At 44.0% G+C, this 18683-nt stretch overlaps 1 protein-coding gene across 1 annotated transcript in view; it reads left to right on the top strand.

Moving 5' to 3' along the window:
- Positions 1-17304: 17304 nt before the first annotated feature.
- The window catches only part of XYLT1 (xylosyltransferase 1), a 310350-nt gene continuing 308971 nt past the window's right edge, over positions 17305-18683 (top strand). Inside the window, exon 1 of the mRNA XM_053554852.1 lies at positions 17305-17831. Within this exon, the coding sequence (XP_053410827.1) occupies positions 17475-17831 (357 nt within the window). The 5' untranslated portion in view covers positions 17305-17474. The remainder of the gene's footprint in view (positions 17832-18683) is intronic.

Below are 18683 nucleotides of genomic sequence, written 5' to 3'. Positions count from 1 at the left end.
ACCCCAATGTACACTACCCAGACCAAGTTGTATCATTTCTAGCACTACAAAGAGTCCCTTTTATAGTATGATTTTTAAATAAACACTTAACAGCCTACAGAGAAACCTCTCTACTTCTTTGCTCTAGAAAATTACCAGTTTATTTTGTGACCCAGATCGCTATCCCTGGGTCAGATTATAGCAATGTCTTCCTTTAGCACCACAAGTGTGACAACTCACCATACTGGAGGTCCCTCCCAAAGCAAAAGTGGCATTTTCACTGTCTTTGAAAGAAACCCGGAGGGAGGGGGGCTACTCCACAAATGGCATTTAGCCCTCTTCTCTTCCTCTTCCCTTTGTCCTTGGTATACTGATCAGAATGTGGATATTTTTCTACAGTTTATAAGTGACTTTGAGAGCAGGCATCAATTTTCTCTTTCTAGCCATTATGGAATTTTATATAATTAATTTATTAAATGACTCACCATGGATAATAGTGTGAAATTTAAAATGAAATGTCCACGTGTGTGTGTATAACTACATACACACATATGGTATAATGATTAAAGATAAATATATCTCTTAATCTCCTCTGATTCTTTGCGCTAATCCTAATCACCACCGCACCACCCATTTAGGAAGAGACTGCTATGTGCCAAGAATTGCTTAAATTGTTTACATACATTATCTCATTTTATTCTTATGATAACCCTCTTTCCACTTTACAGATAAGGAAACTGAGGCCATGTGCCACAGAGGGAGTAAGTATCAAAAATGAGATTTGAACCCAGTGTGGCCTGCAGGCAAAGCTAGCATATATTTAATCTCCATGTATACCTTTGCTAAAGTAGTCCCACGCAGCCTTCAGGTTTTAGGTGATGGCAGTTTACTAATCTCCCACTTCAATGGCTAACAATTGACCTATTTGAAAGGTGAGCAGGAATTCTAGAAAAAAGAAATCTGTATTTTAAGTCTACGTGGTAGAGTAAGATGTCCTATCTTTTTCATAGTTAATAAACAAAGGTTGGTTTAATGGAGTTGACGTTCTAATGGCTTTATTGAGATATAATTTACAGACCACAAAAATTCACCCATTTTATTTAAAGAGTTGTGCAACCATTACCACAATGTAGTTTTAGTTCATTCCCATCCTCTCCCCAAGAACCCAGGTAGGTGTTAGCAGTCGCTGTCTATCTGCTCCTCTCCCCAGCCTCTGGCAACCACTCATCTACTTTCTGTCCCAATAAATGTGCCTATTCTGGACGCTACTTATAAATAATATCATACCATAGGTGGCCTTTAGTATATGGTTTCTTTCCTTAGCTTAATGATGTTTTTGAAACCTACCCACATGGCAGCATGTTTCAACTTGTTCAAAATCTTCTCCCTAGCTCAAGCCTCCCCTCACCTCCACTACCTCCTCTCATAGTTTATTTCTAAAAGCTTCTTTCTTTTTACTTTCTTGCACTATAACTTCTAAAGTTTTCTTTGTTTTATTTTATTTACATTCAAGGCTTCAATCCACCTGGACTGTTTTTGTACAGGATGTAAGATAGGAACCCACTATTATTTTCTTCCCATAGAAAGTTAGGGCTAAAAATATACTTCAAACAAACCATATTACTCTACAGGATTCAAGTGCAATAGAACCTCTGTAAGTTGACCACCCACAGGACTGTAACAAACTGGCTTACATACAGAACTTCCCTCAAGTACATGTGGTGTATGTCGGTCTATGATAATTAGGTCAACTTAAGGAGGTGGTCGATGTAGAGATATGGTCAACTGTGGAGATTCCACTATATTGTCTTTTAGTTCTCTAACAGTGGTTTATTTTTTTTTCTATTTCTAAACTAGAACACCATATTTATTTGTTTATACCTGACTTTATGCTATATTGTGATGTATGTTAAGGGAAGCATATTCCTGCCTTGTGCGTATGTATATGTATGTTTACATGTGTGCTTGTATTTATTTCTTTGGGCTATTCTAGGGTGTTTCTTATTTCATTTGTTTAATCCAATCTCCTTTATCTTCTTTTCCCACCATTGAAAACAAGCTGTTGATATTTAAACTGATACTGGAATTTAAAGTTAATTTCATTGATTTGTATTTTATGTCAACTTTCCCACTCAAGATTTAGTATTTATTTTCATTTTTCATTGATCTTGTTTTGTGAAATTCAATAAGCCTTTAAAGATCATTTTTAGAATACTTTTCTGTTTATAATTTCTGAATCTTTCTTATCAGGTGGTTTCCCGAGTTATTTCATACTTTGTGCTATTGTGACTATTTTTCTATCTAATTCTCCCCTATATTTATTTCAAGGTTTTACTTGCTAGTATAAAGAAAGATTATTGATATGTATATACATTTATTGTTTCCAATTCCCTTACAAATATTCTTATTGATTCTAGTAGGTTTTTATTTTTTTTCTTTTTCATTAGAGTCAATTAGGTTTCTTTAGTCAAAGTGATGGTTAATTTTAAGCAAACATGACGGGATTAAGGAATACCTAGAGAACTCCTAAAGCCTTACTTCTGGGTGTGTCTGTGTGGGTGTTTCCAGAGAAGATTGCCATATGGGTTAGGGGGATGAGCGGGGAAGATCCACCTTCCTTGTGGGTGGGCACCATCCAATCAGCTAGCAGCCCACACAAAACTAAAAAGAAGAGAAAAAGACTTCCTGGAGAAAAGGACACTCTATCTCTCCTGCCCTTGGCCATCAGAGCTCCAGCCTTAGGACTCTAGGACATATACCAATGGCCCCTTGACTAAGAGTTACACCATCATCTTTGCTGGTTCTGAGGCTTTTGGACTTTTGAACTGAGCCACATTATGGGCATCCCAGGTTCTCCAGCCTCCGGACATCCTGTTGTAAAACTTCCCAGTCTTCATAATCATCTGAGTCAGTTCCCATAATAAGTCCCCTCTCGTGTATTTATATCTGTATCTTAGTGATTCTTTCTCTCTGGAGAGAACCCTGACTAATATAGTACACAAGCAAATCATTAATAAAAAGAGAGTTTTAGTTCTTTTCTAATGTTTATATTCATTATTTTATTATCTTAATGCATTTATAAGAACTTTTAAATGCTTTAATTTTTGCCATTATGAATAGGTTTTTTGTTCAATAGCCTACATCATATTTAGGCAATTTTCATCTATCAGTGGTTTACATGGGGATTTATTAGGAATAACTACCAAGTGTCATCAAATGGTTTCTCAGTTCATCTTTAAAATATTGATGTAATTAATAGATTATGTTGATACCTTACCTGATTCAAATCATCCTTGAATTCCTGGAATAAACTATACTTAGTCATACCATATTCTTTCCTTTGATGCTGATAGTTTCTGCAAAAAAATTTGTCTTTATTCATAAGTAAAATGTATTTACAGTTTTCTTTTCTGGTACTATCTTTACCAGAATTGAAAAGCTCTCCATTACTTTCTATCACAGGGACTATAACCTTGGCTTGCACATTAGAATCACCTATAATACTGTTTTAAGATGCTAATAGCTGGCACAGCTCAGACCAGTTATTTGAAAAGGAATTTCAATGTTTTTTCAATGGTTCATCTTTCATCACTTTTTGAATTGTTTCTTCATATTTTCTGCCTGTCCTGGATTATGTTTTTTTTGTATTTATCTTAAGAAATTATCCATCTAATCTAGGTTATCAAATGCATTGCCGTGGAATTGAATGTGATACCCTTTTCCATTTTTTTTTCTTCTGTCATTTTTTTAAGTCCCCTTTTTCACATGACTATACTTTTTTCTTTTTTTCTAAATCAGACTTGTGGGGGAATTAATCTGATATTTCCACAAATGAGCTTTAGAACTGATTTTTTTATTCCTGCTATTAGTTGAGGTTTTAATTCCAGGTTCTAAGATTATTATTTTTCTACCCAGAATTTCTTTTAGTTTATTTTATGCTTATTCTAACCTCCTGGCTTCATAACAAGTTTCTTTATTGTTTTATTAATTATTATATATAATGAAGACATTGCAGGTTATTAATTTTCCTCTGAATATAGCCCTTGTTGTATTCTATAGATTTTGATATAAAGTATTCTCTTATTTATTGCTTTTAAAAAACATTAACTTTTGTTGTTTGAGATTGTGCTTCTCAATTTTTAGGTTATTAAAAGTAAGTAAAATAAAATAGCAAAGTATTTCTAACATTGGTAAATTATGATTATAGAGAATTTAGCTTGAGAAAAATATCGTATTTCAGTTGTTGTTTTTTTTTTTTATGTCCAGGTATATGACAGATTTCATGAATATAAGAAAACAGCAATTATTTTTGTTAAGTATATTTTTCTATGTATCTATTAAATTGCATTTATAAACTGCACTATGTAATTTCTCCATGTCCTTACTTATTTTTATTTCTATTTATCTAGCTGAAAAGAAGAAGATAGAAGTGTATTGATTTCTTCAAATACATATGCATTTATTTTTATCAAGTTCTCATTGTTTTTTTTTTTAATCATAGCTGTGTACATTAATGCAGCCATGGGGTACAATGTGCTGGTTTTATATACAATTTGAAATATTTTAATCAAACTGGTTAACATAGCCTTCATGGCATTTTCTTAGTTGTTGTGTTAAGACATTTATATTCTACATTTACTAAGTTTCACATATACCCTTGTAAGATGCACCGTAGGTGTAGTCCCACCAGTTACCCTCCCTCCACCTATCCTCCCCCCTCGCCTCCCCTCCCTTTCCCCTTTCCCCATATTCTTAGGCTATAATTGGGTTATAGCTTTCATATGAAAGCTATAAATTGGTTTCATAGTAGGGCTAAGTACATTGGATACTTTTTCTTCCATTCTTGAGATACTTTACTAAGAAGAATATGTTCCAGCTCCATCCATGTAAACATGAAGAAGGTAAAGTCTCCATCTTTCTTTAAGGCTGCATAATATTCCATGGTGTACATACACCACAATTTATTGATCCATTCATGGGTTGATGGGCACTTGGGCTTCTTCCATGACTTAGCAATTATGAATTGGGCTGCAATAAACATTCTGGTACAAATATCTCTGTTAAAGTGTGGTTTTTGGTCTTCTGGATATATACCTAGTAGAGGATTGTAGGATTAAATGGCAGGTCTATGTTTAGTTCTCTAAGTGTTCTCCAAACATCTTTCCAAAAGGAACGTATTAGTTTGCATTCCCACCAGCAGTGTAGAAGTGTTCCCTTTTCTCCGTATATCTAGAAAACACCAGGGATTCTACTACAAAACTCTTAGAAGTAATCAAGGAATACAGCAGCGTCTCAGGTTACAAAATCAACACTCATAATTGGTAGCCTTTACATATACCAACAAGAGTCAAGCTGAAAAAACAGTCAAGGACTCTATTCCATTCACAGTAGTGCCAAAGAAGATGAAATACTTGGGAGTTTACCTAACAAAGGGCATGAAAGATCTCTATAAAGAGAACTATGAAACTCTAAGAAAAGTATAGCTGAAAATGTTAACAAATGGAAAAACATACCATCCTCATGGCTGGAAAGAATCAACATTGTTAAAATGTCTATACTACCCAAAGCAATATACAATTTTAATGCAATCCCTATTAAAGCTCCACTGTCAAACTTTAAAGATCTCAAAAAAATAATATTTTGTTTTATATGGAATCAGAAAAAAACCTTGAATAACCAAGACATTACTCAGAAATAAAAACAAAGCAGGAGGAATCACGCTACCAGACCTCAGACTATATTATAAATCGATAGTGATCAAAACAGAATGGTACTGGCACAAAAACCAAGAGGTAGATGTATGGAACAGGATAGAGAACCAAGAGATGAACCCAGCTACTTACCATTATTTGATCTTTGACAAGCCAATTAAAAACATTCAGTGGGGAAAAGATTCCCTATTTAACAAATGGTGCTGGGTGAACTGGCTGGTGACCTGTAGAAGACTGAAACTGGACCCACACCTTTCACCATTAACTAAGATAGACTCTCACTGGATTAAAGATTTAAACTTAAGACATGAAACTATAAAAATACTAGAAAAGAGTGTAGGAAAAACTCTTGAAGAAGTTAGCCTGGGTGAATATTTTATGAGGAAGACCCCCCAGGCAATTGAAGCAGCATCAAAAATACACTACTGGGACCTGATCAAACTAAAAAGCTTCTGCACAGCCAAGAACACAGTAAGTAAAGCAAGTGGACAGCCCTCAGAATGGAAGAAGATACTTGCAGGTTATGTTTCCGACAAAGGTTTAATAACCAGAATCCACAGAGAACTCAAATGTATTATCAAGAAAAGAACAAGTGATCCCATCTCATTGTTTTTTAAATAATTTTAGTGGTTTGTACTTGGCAGTATGCTATGCTGAACACGGCCTACAGTGCTTTTTAGTGTTTATTCATTTATTTCAGGCCCATGAAAATCCTAGGAGGAAGGTACAATGTTCTCCCAGTTTTGTAGATGAAGAAAGAGCAAGTACTTGAAACAACTGTCCAGGGTGCCAGAGTTAGTAAGAAGTAGATGCAGAATTCAAACTTGAGTGGTTTGATCCAGTGAGAGTCTATCTTGGTTAATGGTGAGAAGAATAGGGAGAAAGGGGAAAGGAGGGGAGGTAGGTGGAGGGAGGGGGATTAATGGGATTACACCTGCGGTGCATCTTACAAGGGTATATGTGAATCCTAGTAAATGTGGAATGTAAAGGTCTTAGCAAAATAACTAAGAAAATGCTACAAAAGCTATGTTAACTAATATGATGAAAATGTGTCAAACGATCTATGAACCAAGTGTATGGTGCCCCACGATCATACTAATGTACACAGCTACGGTTTAATAAAAATAAAAAATAAAAAAAAAATAAAAAAACTTGAGTGCTTTGGATCCAGAGCCTTATTATCACCCCGTAACTGGCGTATGTGGTGTGGTTGGCCTTCCCCCTCTGTCAGAGGCCACCAATGGGGTCAATGGCTAACTTAGGTCCTCTGTCTTCTTATGTGACCCTTTTCCCATAACTACAGTTGACAGATCCCTCATGAGATGAGCCAAAGTAATCAATACCCCTTGTGAGATGACTTTGCACTGTGACTTTGAATGTGATTCATCTGTTGATTCAACACAAATTGAGTAAACACTTACCATATGCCAAACACTTAGCACTAAATGAAGTAGACCAAATGTTGCCCTCATGGAGTTTGTAATCTAGTGGGGGGAGGCAGACATCAACTGATAAATGGAATAAGTGATTTCTACATGTAAGGTGGTAAGTGCTTTGGAAAACAACAGAGCAAAATCAAGGCAGTTGGCAGTGCTGGCTGGGGCTCTGTGATCTCCTTGGGATGGTCAGGAAGGGCTCGAATGAGAAGCTTGAATGACGTGAAGAAGGGAGACAGGCAGACACCTGGGTGAAGGGCATTCCAGACAGAACAAACAACTAGGACGATGATGTGGTGTGAGCACCTGAATTCAAGAAATGTATTCAAGAAATGTCAAGGCAGGCAGAGTGACAGAGTATCATGAGGAAAGAGGAGGTGAGAGACTGAGGGCTCAATGGTGGGGGCTTCAAGGGCCCTTAGAGGGATGCTGGCTTTATTTCTAAGAGAAACAGGGACCCACTTGCAAACGCTGAGTAACAAACGATAACTTTACAGTTTAGGTTTTAGGTGGCTCTCTCTGGTTGCAATGGAGAGAACAGAGCCAAGTTGGAGGCAGCCCTATCAGGTAGGAGGTGAGTGCAGAATCAAGAGAGAGATGATGTGTCTTGGACCTGAGCGATGGCCATGAGGACAGTGAGATGTAGCCAGATGAAGGAAATATTTTGAATGTGGAGGTGACAGGATTTGCTGATGGATTGGATGTTGCTATGAGCAAAAAAGGAGGAGCTGTAATAACCAAAAGTCTTGGAATGGGGAAGCTTTTGGTGGAGCAAGTGGGGGAGGAAATCAAGAATTCTGTTTCAAATATGAGAAGTTTAATATTATTAGGAAATGATTCCCCATAGGTCGCTTGTATTTCTGCACATCATGGCTTTCCGTTCAGGATGACCTTTTCAAGAAGCGTACGAAGTATATGTTTGTGTAGTGAACAGCCTTGGAAGATAGAGTGTCTTTCTCTGGGGCAGAGGGCAGATGTGTTTGCTGTTCAGGCTAATAAAAATAATGTCTCCCTCTGGGGCAAAGGTTGAGCAGGTTTGCTTGCAGCTTATTATAAAATACAGGGTTTTCCTAAACTCAGGGTTTTTCAGCCAAGTGCACAGTACTCACCTGGGCCCCCTCTGCATCACCCCCAGGGCACTTAGGGGACAAGAAGAACTTATGAAAACATGAAGCTCCTGCTGCCTGATGTACAGTGAGTAATGCAGGTCTTTGTCTCTGACCCAGGAGTCTCATGTCTTTGGCCAGTTATCCATGAAACTGGGGGAGGATATCTTGTTACTTGACAAGTGGTGTCAAATCCCCAGCTACTTCACAGCTCTTGACTGAGATATAAATATTAGACATCTAAGTGGAGATGTTGAGAGAAAGATGGTGTGTGAATTTGGAGTTCAGGGGAAGAGTGAAGGCCAGAAATATAAATTTGAGATTTTTTTAGCATATACAGGATTTTTTTTTTTGTTGCAGTTTGGCCGGGGCTGGATTTGAACCCGCCACCCTCGGCATATGGGGCCGGCGCCCTACTCACTGAGCCACAGGCGCCACCCCATATACAGGATTTTTAAAGCCATGCATCTGAAGAAGAAAAGTCATAGAACTAAAACCTAGGAAAAGCCAATGCTGAACATTGGGGAAAGCTGGAAGAGAACCGCAGTGAGACTAGAGGAAACTAATCAAAGAGGCCAAAAAGAAACACAGAGAGCAGCATCCTGGAAGCCAAAGAAATGAAGGGTGCCCAGGAGGAAGGGAAGAACAACTATGTCACTTGCTGCAGTGAGTCAAGTAACTACTGAATCTCATCAGGAGGCCATTGGTCAGCTTAAAAGCAGTTTGTGTGTGTTTGTGTTTGGGATGGGGTTAAAAGAAAATGGAAAGGGAAGAATTGGAGATGGTGAGGTAGACAACCTTGGGGTGATTTGCTGTGAAGGGGACAGAAGTTGAAACCAAGAATGGATTAAGGCCAAAAGAAGAGTCTATTTTCTTTCTTTTTTTTTTTTTTTAGAGACAGAGTCTCACTTTATAGCCCTCAGTAGAGTGCTGTGGTGTCACAGCTCACAGCAACCTCCAACTCCTGGGTTTAGGTGATTCTCTTGCCTCAGTCTCCCAAGTGGCTGGGACTATAGGCGCCCGCCACAATGCCCAGCTATTTTTTGTTGCTGTTCAGCCAGGGCTGGGTTTGAACCCACCACACTCGGTATGTGGGGCTGGTGCCCTACCCATTGAGCCACAGGCGCCGCCCCTTTATTATCTTTTTAATCAGAGAAATAGCAATACATTTGCATGCTAGAGGGAATGAGCCATGGAAAGGAAAAACTGATGATAAAGGAAAGAGAAGAGGGAAGTGTTAGAGGGATATCTGCAAGTAGATGAGAGAGGGTGAGGTCTCCTTGGCAAACAGAAGTGTGAACCTCAACTGAGAGCCTAGAAAGTCTGCCCACAAAAGCAGTCAGTGCCACCAATGCCAGGGACATGGGGAACTGAGAGGAGGATGCTCTTCTGCTGGCTTCCTCTCCCTCAGTGACCCAGGAGTCAGGGTCTTCAGGCAAGGGAAGAAAGAGAAGGACAGTCAGAGGCTGGAGGGGAGTGAAAACTACTGGCTTCCAGCACGGGAGAGTGACCAGACCAGCAAAATGCAATACAATCCAGGCAGCATCGAGGGTCCCCGGGAGGCTCATGGCAGTAGAGGGAGAACCTGTTCATTCATGGTCCCCATGGGGTGTGGCACTTAGGAGCTATGGCAGTTATTCTTCTTACCATGCAGAGGGTGTTCTGCCATGAGGGAGAATTAACCAAACAGCAGAGAAAAGCAGAAGCAAGAAATGAGGAGACCGTGCATTTTTGATCTCTGGTTCCAGCTCTTCCCAAGGCCTAGTTCTATCTCTGATCTTCTTTCAGTTAGATTGTTCAGTTGCATCCAGTGCCTCATTGTGACAGCTACAGAAACTCATCCCGAATGGCTTCAACTAATGCAAGGGTCATTCCCAGGTTTGAAGAAAAGTCCAAGAGTGGGCTAGATACAGTGAACCATAAGGACAACAGGGACTCAGGCTGCTTCTATCAGCTGGTAGAAGGCAATGAGCCTGGCTCTATCCTCATAGTCACAAGATGACTGCTGGAGTTCCAGCTATCTTTTCTATATTACAGCCAGAATGGGAGTAACAAGGGACAAAAAGGAATTCATCCTGACTTATTTAGCACCTATCCCCCAAATGAGTTCTTGGGAGCTCCCCCAATTGTATCAGCTGTCAATCACTCCTATCTGGGCTGGGACTCATTGCTTTTGGCTTCGGCACGTCATGACCCTAAAGAAAATTAGAATTCTATGCCAAACAAGAAGGGAGAGTGGTTATTTGATAGGCAGCTAGCAGACCCTGGCCTATCAAATGGCTTTCCAATAAAATGCTTCCCTTAACCCTTTTTAGAATAGAGTCTTTAGATGTGCAAGTAAAAGATTTGAGAGATACTGAGGAAATTGGCAGTATGTACAGGTTGGGTTGAAATCAGAGTGCTGAGCAAAGGGTACAAAGAAGATGGGGGAAGGTGAATTGGGGGTTACTGGGCTGAGCATGCCAACTTAAAGGTACAGGGGCTAAAAACAGAGGCATTTGTGCCATAAAGAACCTTTGAGAGGGTAAGGAGTGTAAAGTTCATAAAGTAAAAGGCATTTGGACACAAAAATTTGAGATTTAACATATCCTTTGCTCTCAATCCTTTTTTAGTAAGGTAGCTAATTTTTAACTTTTATTTTGCAGACTTTTTCCAAACTCCCATTATATCCACATGAATAATTGAGTTTTTATTAATCACTATTTGAGACAAAGCGACAAAAGAACAACAATGAATTAAACAGAATTTTTCCATTTTTATATCACAAGAGTGTTTATACACATTTCAAAAAAAATAGATCAACAATTGTTTCGTTCAGTTAACCGATGATGCTTGACACCTAAAGAATCAGACTCCCCAAACGTTCGTCACATTTCTAGAGATGGTCATGAAACCCTCCAATGTCACTGCCTGGATGAGACCTTCCCTAACCAACCTGTTTAAGTTTGTCCTAGTCTCTGTCGCAAGTCCGTCTCTTTTCATTTTCTTCATAGCATTCATCACTCTGTGATATCACTTGTTTACACTTGTGTGTATTTGTCTTGATTTGTGTGCCCCACTAGATTGCAAGATCCAGAACAGCAGACGGGGGGCTTCCCAGGTCTTTCTTATGATTGGATCCCCATGAATCCCCAGCATGAGTTCCATCTTGAATATCGAGTGATTCTCAGTAAATATTTCATGAATGTGATTTGTCAAAGTCCACAATACATGCAGTCCTCAGGTTATAAACAAGATAGGTTCTGTAGGTTTGTTCATAAGTTGCATTTGTATCTAATTTGGAATAGATACATGTACCTATCACCTGTAATAGTTTCTGTTTGTAAGTGCAGGTAGTATGTTTGTAGGATGTTTGTAACTCAGGGACTGCCTGTACAGGGCTTGGCACCTAGCAAGTGCTCAGTAAATGTTAGCTGTCATCACTGTCATCCTCATTATCATCTTTGTCATTCACATAGTCATAAGCCCATGGCCTCAGGGGCCAGATTGGGCACCAATGACACACATAATAAACATTTATTTTAAAGAAAAAAAAAGGTCTGTCAGTATTCAGGGTGTCCCAAAAGCTGTCCCTAAAGTTACCATACCTAAAGATGAATGGGAAATTATAGCCCTAAAGTTATTGCACCCAAGGACAGAAGGGAAATTATAGCTAAATGTATCTTTATTTACAAAATATTCATTAGTCAATTCTACAGAGAGGTGGTAAACATGTAGTGAGTATTTTGTAAATATTTCGTAAAATTGTATGATGAATATTTTGTAAGTTAAGGCACATTTAGCTACAATTTCCCACCTTCCTGTGTATGGAGCCTTTAGGGGAGACTTTTGGGACACCCTGTGGTTTGAGACTTGGACCTGGACCGTGCCCCCTTTTCAAACATCAGGGCATTAAGAGTGTATAGACTGTGAGCCCTTAGTGGGTCAACTGCTGGCACAGAACAAGGTCAGATGAACCCTTCCGTCATCCAGTGGCTGCTGATTTTCTTCATCTTGTGTCTCCCAGTCCTCCTATCCCTGATCCGCTCCCCTCCGCCACCATCCTTGCAAATTGTTGGGGTTTCCTTCTGCACACACAATGGGCCCCACCTCCATTTAGAACCCCACTTTTCCTTGCTGTCTCCAGATCTTTTAAACGAGAGACTGTGGTCAAAGAAAAGTTATTTACTACCTAGAGCTCCCTCTGCTGAAATTTTCGGTAGATGATTGGCTGGGAAACCTGCAGGTTTCGGCAGAAACACAGCTGGGCATCTGGCTAGGATTTGTTGCCTGCTTGTGTCTGTGGTGTGATCCGAGGCACTGTTCTTCTTTGGATGGGGGAGAGGGGAATGGGTGAGGCCAGCCCTTGGCCTCTGGTGCTGTGGGGTGTGTGGGGGTGGGTGTCTGCCTCCCCCCAACAGTCAGGAATCTTCATGTTTGCAAATGCTTGTTGGAGAGAATCAGGGATTCCTAGAGGTGGGAGGTGTTCTGTGAACAACTCTCTGTCACTTGGAAGCAAGTGACTCACCTGTTTATGATTTCTATCTTGTTAGAGAAGTGAAACCTAGGGGGAGTTTTTTAATTTTTTTAAAAGCAAAGTCAGGGTCAATTTGTAAAGTCTGGATAAAAACAGGCTCTAGTAAGCCAAAAACAAACAGATGCATGATTGAGATTTAATTTTAAAAAAGCAAAATCAAACAAACAAAAAACCCACCAAAGTGGATTTGACTATATTTGACTCTTAATGCTGCATTTTATTTAAATTCAGAAGAAGGAAAGTCCAGACTTTTCTGGCACTGGGGGCAAGACTGCTTGATAGAAGGGGAGAACATTTCCTAACAGACCAGCCTGCCAAGGTGACCCAACTAAAAAGTTGCTGAGATGACATTTGAACCCATGTTCTTTGAACTTACAAGCACTGGGTTCCAATGTGACAGCACCCCGGGCTCACTGCTGCCTTTCCCCTGTGATTGGTGTTCTTTCTGCTGCCAAACTTCATTCAGTGCCCTGCGATGAGCAAAGTGCCAGAAAAAATACAGATGAATAAGATTAGATTCTGGCCCTTGGGGGTAATTGCAGTTTTTTTATCAAAGCTGAGAACTAGATTTAGTGCCACTTCCTCCGGGAAGCCTTCCTTGACTACTGCTTTTTTCTTCTGATATCTTTAGGCATTCGTCGGTGACAGTGCCCTACTGCTATTAATAAAACGAATAACATCTCACATTTACTGAACACTTACTATGTGCCAGTCTCTGTGGAAAATACCTTTATATGGGTTATCTCATTTAATCTTTATAAGGAACCTAGAAGAAAGACCCTATTATCAGCCTCATTTTGCAGATGAGGAAACTGAGGCCTAGACATACACAATTGATGTTTAAAATACTATTTAAAAGGAGCAGAGCTGCAAATCAAGCCGGGACAGTCTGGCTCCTAACCATGCTACACACTGTGCTGTGTCCGTCCATGTGCCGGCCTGGACCCCGACTTCTCTGACAGCTTATTGATGGTGAAGACCCCTTCTCCTGATTTTCCTCCTAGCCCCTAGCTCAGCATTGCATACCCAGGAGCTCACAACTCTGTGTTAAGTGATTTACTCCCTCTCACAGGAAAGTGATGATGAAACAAGATTTGGGGTGGAGGTGGGCAGGAAATCCCACAAATCAGCTCAGAACTTCTTTACAGTTTTTTGGCTCTTGGTCAAGTGAGAGTAGGTATCATATTTTAAAAGAAGAATTCTTCAGGGAATCTTCTTCATACCTCTATTTGCTTGCCTAGCATGATGCCTGGCACATAATAGGGTCCAATACATCTTTGTTGAATGACTGAATGAGCTTTAAAAATTTTAAAGACTCTCCCTGCTGTTGCTGGAGCTGCCGCAGGAGTGTCAGGCAGCACTCTGAGCTCAGTCTTAAACATCAAGCTCCCTCTGTCTGGCTTTGCTGCAAGCTGAAGGCAGGGCCCCTCCTAATGCAAAGTGGATGCTTTTGTTTGGTTCGGGTTAGAAGACTGACAATGCCCAGCCCTGGCTCCCAGGGGCTTTCTCTCTACCCAAACCAACTGCACCTCCCTCCTACTGGGATGGGCATTTAAGAAAAGGAAAAATTTACCTCCTTCTCCCACTCTAAGACATTTGCTGTTCTGTCTCATCTTTTCCAAGCCTCCTCCCCCTAAGATTCTTGTGGTGCTGTCTGTCTTAGAGCAGGAAGACTGTCCCAGAGACCCTTGAAGCTTGCCCTTCCTCCTTTTCTCTCTCAGGTGATTTTTCTCCCTAAAAACATCACATATGCTGTTCATGACATTCATATCCAGCCTGAAGATTTTAAATCTCTTTCTTGTATGGCTTTTTATGAGTCAAGATAAGCAAACAATTCTGTCTCCTGAGGGACCCTTTTGAGGCCTCAGATCCTTAACCTCACTCCTTAAGCCCGTGGCCTCGGGGGAGCTGAACCAGAACACAGGCCCCAAATGACTGTGGTTAAATATGTCATGTGGAGGAAACAGATGACATCTGCTTAGGGAGAAAGATGAAGCAAAGATGGGCAAGGGGGAAGGGGTGGCAAGAGTCCCCAAAGCAGGCTCTGCTGGTTTTGAGAAGCCCTGGTAGACCTTAAGGGAGAGTTCTGGTGACGTGACAAGTCTTAGGGGGCAAATCATTCAACCCTTTATTTGGTTGTAAATGCACTGAGATCTTAGAAGGGGAAAAGACTTATCCAAGGTCATGTGCCTCAGGGAAGCTGCATGGCATAGGTGATAGGGTCTGACCCCTTGCACCCAGTTTCTTCTATCCATCAGACCTTGATCTCCATGGAGCATCCCAGTGGTTACAGGGAAGCTGGTGTCACCCCAACATCAGAAGTGAAGCAAGGAACCTTCGCCAAGCTGTTCAGCACATTCTATCTCCCTGGCCACAGCTATTGATCTAGGGGTGGATTCTCCCATTAATAAGAGAGAATCTCTGGACTTTAGAGAAAAATCCTGGGAAGTGCTGACCCTCCTTCCCCTGGGCTAGAATTAACCAAAGATACAAGCAGTTTTGGCAATTGAGTCCAGACATCTTGTGACATGCAAAAAGAACCCCAGGATAAAGTAGGCCCCATGAAGGTAGAGAGGAAAGCTTGAAAGAAACAGAATCCTAGGTTATAAATTCTGAGTTGCTGGATCAAACCTCACCTGAAGTCTTTACTCTGGAATGCTCAGTGACATGATCCAGTGAAGTCTGTTTTTAAGACACTTAGAATAAGTCTTATTACTATTAGTAATGGCTTTATTACTTATAACTAAAATATTCTCAACTGATAAACAGCAGACCAATGGCCTTAAGAGGTTGCCTTTGTTCTGGGTCACTCCTGGTTAGGTGCTGAGCCCAAAGGGAAGGACTCTATCTCTGGCTAGGCTATAGATGGTCCTAAGATTGACACTAGTCTGGAGTTTGGAATCTCTGCTAGGAGGTCAGGGAAGCCAACTGGCTAGTCACATGGGTCCAGAAAGCATTTGGTGGTCATTGCAGACCCACCCGCATAAGTCCCGAGTATTGTGCGCACATCTCTGCAGTGATGGTCATCTCACTACATATATTTGCATCTGGTTCCTCTAGACCAGATGTAGTATTCTCCTGCTAAAGATGAGATTATGCCTTACATGCTTTGGATCCCTGCATCTGGCCCAGTGTCTGACCCCAGGTAAGTGTTCATGGATGCCTGCAGGGTGTAAGAAACAATCTCTTTCCATCCCCTGTCTCATTCTCTGATGGAGCCTCTTTATATTCCACTTTCTTTTCTTTAAAAATTAGGATGAGGTTAAAAAGTGCAGCAGGCAAAGCATTCCCCCAGAGTCCCCAGTTCACAAACTGAGGATTTGACCTGCTGTTGTATTCTCATAGGGCTAAGTTTGGATCGGGACATCAGCTCCATCTCATGTGTTTGCTGTTCAGAGTTGCTGAGTGTAAAGCCCTGGGCAAGAGGACTATGAAGGGAAAGGCCGGAAAGACTGAGTTAGAGAAGGCTGGGAACAAAACTCGAGTTCACTGGAATAATTCTGTTTAAACCCTCCTGGATGGAGGAGGAAGCTCAAGCCCAGGGAGGAGTCCTCATCCTCCTGGCTCAAGGTCACTGGGACAGACCAGCCAGGCTGGGGAAGAACTCCACTTTACACAGCAAGCCCTGTGGAGAGAGGACTTCCAGGTGGACAGGGAAAAGGACGTGGTGGGCGGCTCAGGGTGAAGGCTGAGAAACTCCACGGGTCTTACTTTTGCCATTAAAACACTTGCTTGCCAAGTGGGTTTAGAGTCTCCTGGGTTGTGAGTCCTCAGGGGCCAGAGAAGTGACTCAGTGAGCGCTTAGTACATCGCTGGCACTGAGGTTGGGCGTTTGATTCAGGAGACACTCACAGTGCTTGGGCTGATTAACTCCAGAGACTCATTCAAAGCCTCCTCCCCAGCCCTTCGAGCCGGGGATCAGGGATCTGGCTGCCTGAGCCGGGACCTTGCGTGGCTCTCACACTCCTGAAGTGTTTTTCTCACGTCTCCGCCTGCCAACCAGTCTCGCACCAACAGAAGGTTCCTGCACCGCGAGCTCCGGGCCGAGCAGTCTCCTCCCTCCTCTGTCTCCAGGACCTCATGACCCCTTCTCTTTCTGACCTCCTCTTGATTCGGAGCAGGGGCCCCCCTCACCCAAAGCTGCCCTGTGTTCCTGCCCCGGCTTCTTCTTTGCAGCGGGAGTTGTATCCCTTTCCCCAACCTACTCCTACTCTTGTCCTGGGGGGGTCTATGTGGTCCCGGGTCGCCCCCACCCCCTCCCTTTCCCTCCTCCTTTTCCTCCCTCGGCTCCGCCCCCAGGCCCCGCCCTCTCCACTCCGGCCCGCGCCCCCCGCACCCCCACCCGTGGCCCCTTAGCAGTCATTCGCCCCCCAGTCGGGGACGGGGGCGTGGGCAGGAGGGAGTCGCGCGGGCCAGGCGCCCGCCCCTCCCCGCGCGCGCTCCCAGCGCCCCCCTGCGCGGCCTCCCCGCTCCCGCCTCCCCGCCTTCCCCTCCTCCTGGTGACGTCCGGGTCCCTGCCCGTCTGAAAACTCCGCGCCGCGGCGGTGGAGGCGGCGGCGGCGGCGGCGGCGGCGGAGGAGGAGGAGGCGCAGCTGCGAGCCGAGGCGGCGGCGGCCGAAGCGGGAGCCCGAGCGGCAGCCGGCGGCCGCGGAAGCCGCGGGGAGCGCGGGGGCGGCCCGGAGCGCGCCGGGGTCCCCGCGCCCCGCTCGCCTGCCGCGCTCCGAAGATGGTGGCGGCGCCGTGCGCCCGGAGGCTGGCCCGGCGCTCGCACTCGGCGCTGCTCGCCGCGCTCACGGTGCTGCTCCTGCAGACGCTGGTTGTGTGGAATTTCAGCAGCCTCGACTCCGGGGCCGGGGAACGCCGCGGGGGCGCAGCGGCCGGCGGCGCGGAGCAGCCGCCCCCGGCCCCGGCCCCGCGCCGGGAGCGCCGGGACCTGCCTGCCGAGCCGGCTGCAGCCCGGGGAGGAGGCGGCGGCGGCGGAGGAGGAGGACGGGGGCCCCTGGCGCGGGCGCGAGGAGGCGGCCCCGGAGAACCCCGAGCGCAGCAGCCGGCCAGCCGGGGGGCACTGCCTGCCGGGGCGCTGGTAAGATGCCCTTTCGACTCGCGCCCGCGGGGAGGGAAGGAGGGAGGGAGGCGGGTAGCAGCAACCCCACGCCCCCCTAGCCCCTGAGCCCGGGTCATCAGCCTGGGTCTCCGCGAGCCTGCGGACTCCCCATCTCTTCTCCCTGGAAGCCGGGTTGGGTCCCCGCCAAAGCTCAGGAGTCGTGGGCCGCCCCATGCAGAGACCGAGGAGTGCTCCCGTGGTGTCTGGGGGAAGTTGTCTCCTGTGGAGGCGCGTTGGGGGTTACGGAGCCTGGCTGGGTTCCTGTTTTCCGTCACTCTTGCTGGGCACCCGACTTGCTCTGTGCGTGTGAGTGTCGGTGCCTCGCTCCCCGCCTGAGTGCGGGAATGGTGCCGGATTCTCAGCCGCCGCTCTGGGTGGTTCTCGCAGCTGCATCTTTTTGGTCTTTGCCGACCTGGGTGCAGACAGCCGAGCCTCCTGTTTTCCCTGGCTTGCGATAGGATCTGGGATGGGTGTACCAAGCCCCCATTGAAGATTCAGTCTTGGGTGGCTGGTCTCACTTTGGGTCTCCCGTTTCTCCTGGATGCGTGAGCCTCCGTCTTCGCCTTCTCTGCCTCTAACCTTGCCGTCTCCCATGCCCTGTCTGGCTTTGCCTCTTACCCATCTCCAGTTACCGGGCATGGTCCCTTCTTCTCGCTGGTCATCCCTGGCTCTCTGTCTTGTGTGTGGCCGGTTCCAGTCACCAGCTCTGTGTCGGACCGCACTGTCACTGACATAGGTTTTCTTTGCCCCCTTTGGGTGCAGATCTGGGACCAGCTGGGTGGGTAGAGGGAAACTGAGTTGACTTTCTACCCTGTCCCCAACTTCTGCAGG

The sequence above is a fragment of the Nycticebus coucang genome, chromosome 12, assembly GCF_027406575.1.
Source record: "Nycticebus coucang isolate mNycCou1 chromosome 12, mNycCou1.pri, whole genome shotgun sequence".
Lineage (NCBI taxonomy): Eukaryota > Metazoa > Chordata > Mammalia > Primates > Lorisidae > Nycticebus > Nycticebus coucang.
Note: the sequence above shows the minus strand (reverse complement) of the source record. Positions and strands in the feature narration are given on the sequence as shown.